Source organism: Palaemon carinicauda, chromosome 27, assembly GCF_036898095.1.
Source record: "Palaemon carinicauda isolate YSFRI2023 chromosome 27, ASM3689809v2, whole genome shotgun sequence".
Lineage (NCBI taxonomy): Eukaryota > Metazoa > Arthropoda > Malacostraca > Decapoda > Palaemonidae > Palaemon > Palaemon carinicauda.
In genome coordinates this window covers 47,753,278-47,765,777 of record NC_090751.1, presented here as the reverse complement: position 1 = coordinate 47,765,777, position 12,500 = coordinate 47,753,278, and the positions used below count along the sequence as shown (strand labels likewise).

Genomic DNA, 12,500 nt, shown 5'->3' with positions numbered 1-12,500 from the left:
CCATTTATAACTGTGGCGCAAGGAGGTTCTATAATAACTATAGCAAGAGGTATTGAATTCATTTATACTAACAACAAAACGTTTCTCCTTGAAGTTGGAAGGGTAATATTTACTTTCAAGTCGAAGGTAAACTGATATAAAGTTACACTATGTAGTTCTGTGAATATTGAAACTACAGTGTGTAATACTGTCTTGATATTAGTTTCTCGTTTCATCTCTGTAGATTATAGCAAATGTTTTTATATTGACCAGGCTGACATGAGTCTTTTTTATTGTTTATATATGACATATCTGTTTTTGACATTGTTAATAGTTTATATAGGACATATCTGTTTTGACGCTGTTACTGTTTTTAGAATGATATTTGTTAATTTCTTCTCATCGTTTATTTATTTCCTTATTTCCTTTCCTCCCTGGGCTATTTTTCCCTGTTGGAGCCCTTGGGCTTATAGCATCTTGCTTTTCCAACTAGGGTTTTAGCTTGGCTAGTAATGATAATAAAAATAATATGTACATGTATATACTGCATCTATATATGTGTGTGAATCTATAAGTATATGTATATATGTGAGCGTGCAAGTGTGTAGATATATACTTGATTATGATTTTACATTAAACATTCATTACAAATCGGCATCGCAGCAATATTTATATAAAGAAGATAATTTTGAATAGTTAAATGTAAAAGCATACCATAAGCTAAAACACTTCATGATAAAAAAAAAATATGATGAAAAAAAAATTGAAACAATATCTCGTAGGGGGATACAACGCAAAAAAAAGGTATGAGGAATCGTGATAAGCAAAAAGAAAGAAAACTTGAAATAAAAGCAAAAGCCTAAGGTAACGTTTGCCGCAGCTCTTCTATTCAGAAATCCGTCCCCAGTTGTAGCATTCGTTGTGAAACGATCACAAGATATTTTAAACAAAAATCCACCTGTCCTCGATTCTTTGGTACACGCTCACTGCACTTTTTATGGTTTCTTTTATCTGATGAATTGTTGTGTTCTCAAGAAACCATGGGGAGAAATAAATATTGATATGGTATGCGTTATACAGGAGAGAAGATGACAAGGATTTGTGTTTCTTTCTATAATGAGGATTTCTATAAAATCCTATTGCCCTTCATTTAAAGAAGATCGTCTCCAACTAAATGAAATCCAGGTCATACTTTCACTCTACCCGTTATAGAAACACGTTTCAACTAAAATTATGTCAAAATATTCCGAACAAGCAATTAAGTCTACCATCAGACGCAGCCGATTTTGAAGTAACCAGGCTATTATATCGATTTATTTCCAGCTCATGATCACAACCAAACTAGAAATTGCATAGGATTGTCTGTTATAACTAGACTCCAAAACACTAGAATGCATGACATATGCATATTATATTTCTTCGTCAGATAATATCTACAGCAATAATGTACGTTCAAAACTCATTGTCAAAAGTCAATGATTGTCTGCTTGCTTGTGCAGTAATTCGAAATGTCGTCGGTCAAGAGTGTCGACACTACGCAGATAATGAAAATTAAGATACATTGGAAACATGATGATTATAACTCAACTCACGGTTCCCTTATAGCTTATTCACAAGAATATTAAGAGCATAGTTCATTAAGTACTATTTAGTCCATGATTATATAATTGAATTTAGCGAATGTGACTTGGATTCAGAGTTTGTTGCGTAACTTCATATTTACCTTTTTATGTTGAAGCTTGAAATTGTTTTAACAAAACCGGAATAATTCGTCGTCTCTTTATCAGGATGTACATTTCATTGTTCTCTCAATAGTATAAATCTCAAACCAAGTAGCACGGAATATCATCTCGCAGACACACTATTCCGTAATGAAGATATATAATCTAATTACTTCATTAACACATCTAATGCTGTACAGGGAAACGTTTATCGTTCTTAATGAGAGATAACATCCAAATGGTTTGTTTATATTTATCAAAAACCATTTTGAAAAGACTTCATATATATATATATATATATATATATATATATATATATATATACATATACATATATATATATATATATATATATATATATATATATATATACATATATATATATACATATATATATATATATATATATATATATATATATATATATATATATCGTCATCAGCTGTTGCTAGTCCACTGCAGTACAAAGGCCTCGGAGGTGTCCTTTCATTACCGCTTGTTTGTGGGTTTTCATACTTGCCAAATTTCTTAGTTCGTCATTCCATCGTCTTCTCTTCCTTCCCTTGTTTTATTTGCAATCTGTAGGAACCCATTCTGTTATTCTTCATGTCGAGCTGATATATATATATATATATATATATATATATATATATATATATATATATATATATATATATATATATTATATATATATTATATATATATACAGATATATATGTATATATACATATATATATATACAGATATGTATATACTGTATATGTATATATTATATGTATATATATTATATATTTATATACTGTATATGTGCTGTATATATTTATACATATACATATACAGTATATTTATATTATATATATGTATATATATGTGTGTATATATATATATATATATATATATATATATATATATATATATATATATATATATATTGCACAAGAAGAATAACAGAATGGGTTCCTAGAGAATTCAAATGAACAAAACACATTCACACACACACAAACATATAATATATATAATTTGTGTATATATATATATATATATATATATATATATATATATATATATATATATATATATATATATATATATATAAGGTAATTGTTTACAACACCACGCTCTCCATTTACTCCAAAATAATGCAATCCTGCAGTTCTCACCTTCTTGCACAGTAATTAGGTGGTTATTTAAATTCTGGGAAAGCAATAATTAGCAAGATATGTTGAAGAGGGGGGAAGGGGTTATAAAAAGAAAATAGCTTGGTTTCCTCACTAAACGACTTGGAACTGACATGTCAACATAGTCAACTAAACAGAATTCGTGATGCCAGTGTACACAAAGAGAAGTTTGTGATGCCTTCGTACATTTGATATACTGTATATTCAAAATATACTTAATTAAAAATGGATTAATTACTCAAAAGTGTCCATAAAATATGCAATTTACAAATAGTGACACCTTTGAGTAATCACTGAATTTTTGATTAAGTATATTTTGAATATACAGTATATCAAATGTACGAAGGCATCACAAACTTCTGTTTATGTACACTGGCATCACGAATTCTGTTTAGTTGACTATGTTGACATGTCAGTTCCAAGTCGTTTAGTGAGAAAACCGAGCTATTTTCTTTTTATAACCCCTTCCCCCCTCTTCAACATATCTTGCTAATTATTGCTTTCCCAGAATTTAAATAACCCCCTAATTACTGTGCAAGAAGGTGAGAACTGCAGGATTGCATTATATTGGAGTAAATGTAGAGCGTGATGTTGTAAACAATTACCTTATATATAATCCCTTAATATCGGATTCTCTCTACCTCGCGATCAGAGACCCAAGGGGGAAATCAACTGTATAACAGCTTCTGATCAGTCAGGGAATCGAACCCGGGTCCAAGAAACTGAGGTTCCAGTGACTTAACCACTCAGCTACAAAGAGAGATAAAAGTCGATTATAATTCACAATTTTCCCATACATTTTCCTGTCGAATTCAGGGTTTTTGTACTTGGAATCGAAATCAACTTATCTCCACCATTGTAGCTTGGTAATTTTGCAGTACTTGGCCATGATTAATGATAATTTTGCAAATTTATACGTGTTTTTTCAGATGTATTCATATAAGCCATATATACCCCTTAATATCAGATTCTCTCTCCCTCGGGATCAAAGACTAAAGGGACATCAATAATAGCTTCAGGTTGGCCAGGGAATGGAACCTGGGCCTATGAAACTGAGGTTCCGGTTTCTTGGGCCCCGGTTCAATTTCCCGACAGATCTAAAGCTATTATCATTAATTTGATTCCCCATGGGGTCTCTGATCCCGAGGTAGTGAAATTCTAATCTTAAGAGGTATATATGGCTTATATGAATATATATGAAAAACAACGTATGGGCAAAATTATCACACACATTTATATATATATATATATATATATATATATATATATGTGTGTGTGTGTGTGTGTTTATATATATGCATATATATATATATATATATATATATATATATATATATATATATATGTGTGTGTGTGTGTGTGTATATATATAGATATATAAATATATATATATATATATATATATATATATATATATATATATATATATATATATGTGTGTGTGTGTGTGTGTGTGTCTGTGTTTGTGAATGTTGTATGTGTGCGTATATATATGTATATATAGGCCCATATTGTTTTGATTTCAAGTTGTTTGGCCTTATTTTTAGTGTTTAGTAATAAGTTCAAGATAGGTAGACCTCTCCTAAACTCTTCAATATTCATTTGTATTGAACCCCATTTTAATACTAAATAGACAAGACGTGAAAACTGATGAAGATCGACACGATGAATTACAAGATAAAACATAACTTATGCAACCAAAAGAAAAAAAAAAGAAACACAGAAGTAATACAACTGCATATAATAGGAAATAGGAGACATTTTGGTTAACACGTATGTCCTAAAACTGTTATAGAATTATATTTACATTTTTTTATTTGAGAAGAAAGAATTTGTAAGATTGTAAGTGGTGGGAATAAGCTCACAAGCTCACCTAGACATGAACGAACGAGCAGGTTATAGAAAGTTACAAATTAGTGTATTTAAGGGAACCGAAGTAGCAGAACTATTTAATAAACAACGATGGCTTTGAAAGCTACACACAGATGTTTATTTAAAGACTGACTAGGGGTCTTTAATTCCTTTTGTTGATTTTCATGTTCCATGTATAAATATAGGCTCTACCAGCTCAGCTTGTAGGGTCTACGATTATACGATTAATCATTTTCCAGTATTGTTACTAAGTTAGCATACCGGATGTGCTTCCATTTTCCAAAAATACAAATTGGACAACAAGATCCGTAGATTATACTGGAAAACAACAAATAAGGGAGGGTTACGACATGCCATGGTCGTGTTAGAGATGCAGAGTTCTGTATTTTCTAGATTGGCTCATCATGACCATAAAGACGAGTGCCTTTCACTCATCTGTTTTGTAGATTGACTAAAATTTTATATATATATATATATATATATATATATATATATATATATATATATATATATATATATTATATATATATATATACATGTGTGTGTGCGAGCGTGCGTGTGCTTGTTTGTTTACGTGTGTACTTTAGTTAGTCAATAACATGCTTAGTCACATGATGCTGAACATGTAATTGAGAGGTGAAAGTTTTGCTTCAGCTTAGCTGTCATTAATCAACTCGACAGAGGGTGGGAAAAGCTCTGGGCAATCTGGGTGTGTGTGTGTGTGGATGCACATAGCAGCTGGGAGTTGAGAAAATCACGTGGTAACGTCATTAATAAAGGCTTAGAGATATATAAAACCTACTCTCCGAGGAAGGAAATTGATCTTGGTTAAAAAAATAATAGATAAATATATAAGGTTAAACACACATCATCATCATCATCAGCCTTAACTAGTCCAATGCAGAACATAAGCCTCAGACATGACCTTCTACTCGCGTCTGTTTATGGTCTTTTCTATGTCAGTCTATACTCTATACTCTCAAATTTTCCTAGCTCGTCCATCCAATGTCTTCTCTAACTTCTGCTTCTTTTTCAATTTCTAGGGACCCATTCTGTTATTTCATAATGTCCAATTATTATCTGTCATTCTCATTATATGTCCTGCCATGTGATTAAATTCTTTTCTTTTTAGAGAAAGTGGCATTTTACTTTTCAAAATCTCATTTTGTTTACCAAAAGCGCCCTTTCCTACGCTTATTCTTCTTTTAATTTCGGTATCATGCCCTAGGGAAACACTTACTATCTGTCCTAAGTACGTATATCCATTAACAATCTCTAGAGGATCGTCCATAACCCGTATTTGTTGTCTCTGCATTCTCATTGAAAATTATCTGGGTTTTACTCATATTCATTTTCAGTCCTAGATTTTTGCTTTCTCTCTTCAAATCTTTTATCATCTTTAGCAGTTCCTCCCTTGATTCACTAAATATTTAGTATTGTATATATATAAATATACATATATATATATATATATATATATATATATATATATATATATACTGTATATACAGTGTATATATATATATATATATATATATATATATATATATATATATATATATGTGTGTATATATATATATATATATATATATATATATATATATATATATATATATATATATATATATATTGATAAGTGAATAAAAGAAAACAGTGCATGTGTATAAGAGAATGCATTATTAAGAAGAGATGCTGGAGTCATTGACACTCCCAATGGACGCGGGTGCGCTCAACACCAAAAATACTTCTAGATACAATTGCCTTTCGACTTTTCCCTTGGAAACGGAGACAATTGACAATGAATGTAAACGTCTGGGAACGTGGATGAAGCAGATCCATTTAGTATTCTCTTCATAAATGATGGCCTTCCATGGTATTGACAGGCTTATTTGTTATTGTGAATTGCTTCTGCCGACGTTTATTTGTTATTGTGAATTGCTTCTGCCGACTTTGTAATGCTTGTGTGATACGTATTAAGTCCGACTTCATTCTATGTCTTCAGCTATATATCTCTTTCTTACTTCATTACCTAGCCTCGTGTATGGCATTTTTACATCCACTTTTGGTCTGTCTTTCACTGCGTTTCCTTGTCTATTTTAGCCTGTATGTCATTCAATATTAGCCTCAGTTTGTTTGGTCTTACGGACTTTTCATGCCATTGAAACAGTTCAGTCACTTGTTCCTGTCCCTTTCAATCTTCTTTTACCATTATTGGCTGAGTGTTGTGGTTTTTAACTTGCATCTATCCTATGATTTTCGTATATCTTTCATATTTTGGTTTTTCTTCCACACATTTCCTTTTTTCTTTTAATTTTTTTGTTTTTGTTTTTCTTTTAATCTTCTTTGGATTTCAAGTACCGTATGATGTTTGTGTATTCATTTTCAGTTTTCTACTATTTGTTCGCCTGAACTCTTTTTGAAATCTTTATAGTTTTAATTTGTAATCGATATTTCCCTGTTTAGGTTGCATTATAGTATAATATTGTTCTTTATCCTCCAATGTATAATGGTTTTTCTTTATTTATTTACAGATACCGTATTTATTCGTTTTTGTGGTCTTAATATGTCAAATCTTTGGTCTTTTGCGCTTCTGCCTCATCTGGATAATTTTTATCATAGCTCATCCGTTTTTAGATAAGCCTTTGTCTCCATGCCTGTCACACAACACTTCCGATGCAATCTCTCTCTCTCTCTCTCTCTCTCTCTCTCTCTCTCTCTCTCTCTCTCTCTCTCTCTCTCTCTCTCTGGTTTATTTCACCTCTCAGTTTATGAGGTGTCTCCATCATGTACCATTATGCTATAGAATTCCTATATACGATAATAGCACCAGCATGGCTTTAACCTTTCATGGTTTTAAATATTTATCTATCAGAAAGTTGGAGGTATCATTTGTGGGGTCTCGCCTCTTAGAAGGAGAAATTGATTAGGAGATATCTTGCATTGCTTTAAAAGAGGACGAATGCTTTCTTATTCCTACAGGAGTTCTTAGATAGACAATGTAGCGTGTAATGTATGTACGTTACTTATTGCCAAAAGAGTGTAAGGAGAACTGCAACATTGTTGTAGTTCATTTCACTGACTTTTTAATTTCCTTTGACATTCAAGTTGCACAATTCTCTCTCTCTCTCTCTCTCTCTCTCTCTCTCTCTCTCTCTCTCTCTCTCTCTCTCTCTCTCTCTCTCTCTCTTTTCACTTATGTTCTCGTTTTTTTTCTTACGTTCCCTGCATCTGGCTTGGATGAGTTAATGTTGTTTCTATCATATCTTTATAATGTTCACTAATGTTATGTAACATCCCTAGGATGCCACAGAGCCGCCATATAAGTGGGGGATAAAACTAGCACGGTGACCTACATCACATTTACTGCAACTCAATGCTTATGATTTAGTACAAAGACGCTTTGCTAGGAAATGAAAACGAATTTTTCTTACAAAAAAACGTGGGATATAAAAAATCGTCTCCAACTAATTTTCTCATTTTTTAAACAAGCATAATTGCTAACAGCAATTGGGTTTTCTACAACGCATTGCATTTTTTGGCATCTAAATATTGATCACCACTTTAGTAGTGGATAAACTATATATATATATTGGAAAATTATGCTAAAATGTTATAATACTTTTTCAGGTACCTGTCCGACAACTACCTCGTGTCCTTGGACGAAGCTGTATTCACAGGACTGAGGAATTTACAGAAACTGTAAGTGTCCATTAACATGGTAATATTTTAATACTCTTATCTCTTACTCTTCGATAAGTCCTTCCAATTATTCGTAAACGTTTGGGTTTGTGGGAATCAATTTGGTGATGCCCCGTCAACAATCAGAGCAGCAAAAGTAAAAACGAAACCAGTGATTGAAAGAGTAGGGCTTTACTTTTAATCCGGAGCCGAGTGGTTTATGGAAGAGTTAGAGGCATTTAATTGGAAGTAGGTTTCGAGGGGGTGTTTGTTAATTTGATAACTAAAACATACAAAAGCGTGTGGTATTTTATGGAATTTATTATTGCATAATATATGAAAGTTTTATATTTATTTGATAGAATAAACAAACTATTTTTCAAGTCGGCATTTTCATGTCTACTAGATTTTTTCCTAACATCTTATTCATCTTATCCTTCAAATTTATTATTATTTTGAATTATCAACATAACGCTATGTATAGTTTTAAAATCTTTTTAGATTACACAACCATCATACATAATGAAAGCCCTTAAGATTAAGGATAATTTCGTGAAATCTAGAAATATAAACATCCGAACAGACGGGTTCCAGGATCACAAACTGCTGTGTGAATGACACAGATAATAAATCTTCAGGTTTAAAATAGAATCCTGCCGTATCTGGAATTTTAATTCATTGGCTTTCTTACACAGGGATCTTGCGAATAACGAGTTGGCTATTTTGAGTGGACGGACATTTCAAGGTCTTCCTCGACTGGCTTACTTGTGAGTATTTCCTGTTCCATACATATTTACTCTCTCTCTCTCTCTCTCTCTCTCTCTCTCTCTCTCTCTCTCTCTCTCTCTCTCTCTCTCTCTCTCTCTCTCTGTTCAGGTTCCTTTACTTTTTGTTTGTAATCGTCCCAGCCAACGTCCCACCCTTCCAATTTCCCTTTGTTTACGAATGTCATTTGCATTCCCGGCCGCCATTGAAGGGAAGAGTAAAATGTCATTAGCCCTGATGGCCATCTTTGTTTCTAAAAAATTGTCTTCATGAATGTGAGCTTTCTTTTATATTCACCAACTTAACTACTTCCAAGAAGTTTTTCTAGGTTGTTTTAAATGTTAGGTTATCTACTTATTTTTCCTTAGTTGACAGCCGTTTATGGTTAAATTAATGCTTTTTTTCTTGTCCTCTTCCTGATTTTATGGTAACTTTTTCGTACAAGTTTGTTTATTGCACTAAGGGAAGTTCTGTACCTGTCACTGGATTACGAGGATAAAGATTTTGATAAATGTCTGTGCTGATAGATATGGTATCCCCCTAGACTTTGGTTCGAGTCCTGCTCAAACTCGTTAGTTTCTTTAGTCGCTGCAACCTCCCCATCCTTGTGAGCTAAGGATGGGGTTTTTGGGGGAGCCTATAGGTCTATCTGCTGAGTCATCAGCAGTCATTGCCTGGCCCTCCTTGGTCCTAGCTTGGGTGGAGAGGGAGCATGGTCGCTGATCATGTGTGTATATGGTCAGTCTCTAGGGCATTGTCCTGTTCGATTGGGGAATATCACTGTCCCTTGCCCCTGCCATTCGTGAGTGGCCTTTAAGCCTTTAAAAAGAAAGACTTACTAAAGCTGTTTATGTTGTATTTCAATTACTGAAACCTTTAACAGGTCCTCCTTTTTGCTGGTTGCATTCAATATCTTCGTTTAATTGCTTTATATGCTACATACTATGGCACTAACGATTGTAATTTTTTATCCTTGAAGGCTTGCTTAAAATGAATTGTAGTGATTTCATCCGGGATGGTAGATTGTAGGCTTTTAAGGTTCTAGATCTTTTTTTAGTCCCCAGTACATTCCCTTTCATTTCTGCTATCTGAATGCATTGGGGTCACAGCCAGACCTTCATTGTAACAGTGCTGTATAGTTAGACGTTCTAATTATAATTATTCTCAAATGTGCATAACTGGCTTAAAGGCAATGCTCTTGGATAAATGTCATAAGTACAATTTAATTTTGTTTATTTTTCCACTGATTTTATACATCCATATATTAGATAATGTGGTATAACGAAGTTATTTTATCCTATTAACTATGCGAGTTACATTAATTGTATTTATATTATTTTCCTTGCAACTTTTATGTTGCGCCAAAATAAGATTAAATATTGTGCTATGCCATAAGGGTCTTAAAATAAAAGTGAGATGTTCTGTGTCCGTATAAGTAACACAATTTTCCTTTTATTTTGTAGCATAATAACAAGACCCCTTAAACCTGAGTTAGATTTTCAAGACATGGTCAGTCGCCTTCACGCAGTTAAATCTGGTGGTTTGTTGAATGTTAGGAAGCATAAGCAATTTATGTAATCTGAAGTCATTTTCATATGTTTTACACAAAGTGTTTTATTTCCTTCAGGTTACTTGTGTGATTACAGTTTTGTATGGTATTGTCATCATACAGATTCTAGATATATGGATAGAATAATTATGAAGCTACGAACTATTGTTTGATTCATTCAATTTACGCTTGAAATAACTTAATATGGATTGCCCATTTTTTGTAAAGAAATCTTACGCGTTTTTTTAATGATCTCGATATTGTTCTCTGCCCGTGACCAGTGTTAAAACAGTAACACCATTTCTACCGGAAAGTAATATTTTTACCTCATTCTTAATTTGAAATATTTTTATATACATGAAAATGACAAATTCCCGTTCTTTGAATTCACCTGTTCCTCAGCCAAGTTGCGATAGTCTTCTAGACATTCTTGTCCTTTTCATGCAACTTTTATTAGAAGGTATGCAATATTTTTCCAGAAGCAATCCCAAGTCTTGTGGGCAATATCATATCACCCGAACTTCAAGAGCTTGAAGCTCATTTAAATATGACATAAATTCTTTATGTAAAATATCAATTGGCCTACGAAAGGGTAAATTAAATTGCTTCAGAATTGCATTTCTTATAATAAAATGTAACTGCAAAACATATATATGATCTTATGGCTTTTTATTCTGTTGATTGTGGACACAGTTGCTTTTACATCAAATTGAGATTGTTTGCAGAATTATGTACAGAAAAATTCTTATTATAAAATCCTTTGAGTTAAGATATTTAACTATGCGTTAATCAAAATTTATTTTCCTAAATCAACAAAGAAAACAGAGGGTGATTGTTTTAGATTTACGTATTTTGTATCTTATGAATAGATTTAAGCTTACTCCAAGGTAAAGATTATACTGTATTTCCCTTACACCTATTCTTGCCTGGGCCTCGATAAAAAAAAAAATCTTTTACTGATTTCAGTGTTTGTAAAGCTTTCGCTTGACGAGATACGAAAACTTTTATTCTTTAAATCGTTTACTTATTCCAGTAAATGTCGTATTATATTTTCAACAGGCACATTGAAATTGACCGTTTTGCTGTAATCGTTACTGATTCATGTATACATTTTTATTTTTATGGATCATGCTATTTCCAGAATAAATACATAATTTTTCTTTTGTCCTTTTTTTTTTTTTTTTTTTACATTTTATTTGGTATGAATGATAGAGGTGTAAGGTCCTGATTTCATTAACTGATTATAAATGTAAATGGTAAAGTTTCTTGACTTTTACATATATAAAGTTATTTTTTCTTTTTGTATTGTGGTACCTCTGAATTTGGCAAATATTAAATGTTTAAGAAGCGGAAAAATAAATCGGTTATGGTTATCATTGTGTTTTAAAGAAAGATCTGAAGGCTTGATTTATAGTATTATTTATCATAAAATGACATGCCTGTCATAATCATGTGTAGCCAAAATAGCCATTACACTGTTAAGTAAGCTGAATGGATGTGCAAATATGCTCGTAGATTCATTAAAGAATCTTGCGGTCATTGAGTGTGAAAAGAAATTATGCAGAAAAAGTGCAGTGGTTTTGCATGGGGTCGCTTTACATATGTACAGCTGGACACAGGCATGCCTGTCACTTCTCGGTCTGAGGAAGTGCACCTTGTGACACCTTTACTGCATGGCGAGTTCCTGTATGTAGCTCCCGCCCACCACCTCTACCATCTCTTCATATACTGGCTGTTTGGTTACCCACCACGCTGTAA

At 32.5% G+C, this 12,500-nt stretch overlaps 1 protein-coding gene across 1 annotated transcript in view; it reads left to right on the top strand.

Annotated features, from left to right (window-relative positions):
• The window catches only part of LOC137620891 (G-protein coupled receptor GRL101-like), a 464,398-nt gene that overhangs the window by 399,717 nt on the left and 52,181 nt on the right, over positions 1 to 12,500 (top strand). Inside the window, exons 16-17 of the mRNA XM_068351336.1 lie at positions 8,378 to 8,449; positions 9,124 to 9,195. Of these exons, the coding sequence (XP_068207437.1) occupies positions 8,378 to 8,449; positions 9,124 to 9,195 (144 nt within the window). The remainder of the gene's footprint in view (positions 1 to 8,377; positions 8,450 to 9,123; positions 9,196 to 12,500) is intronic.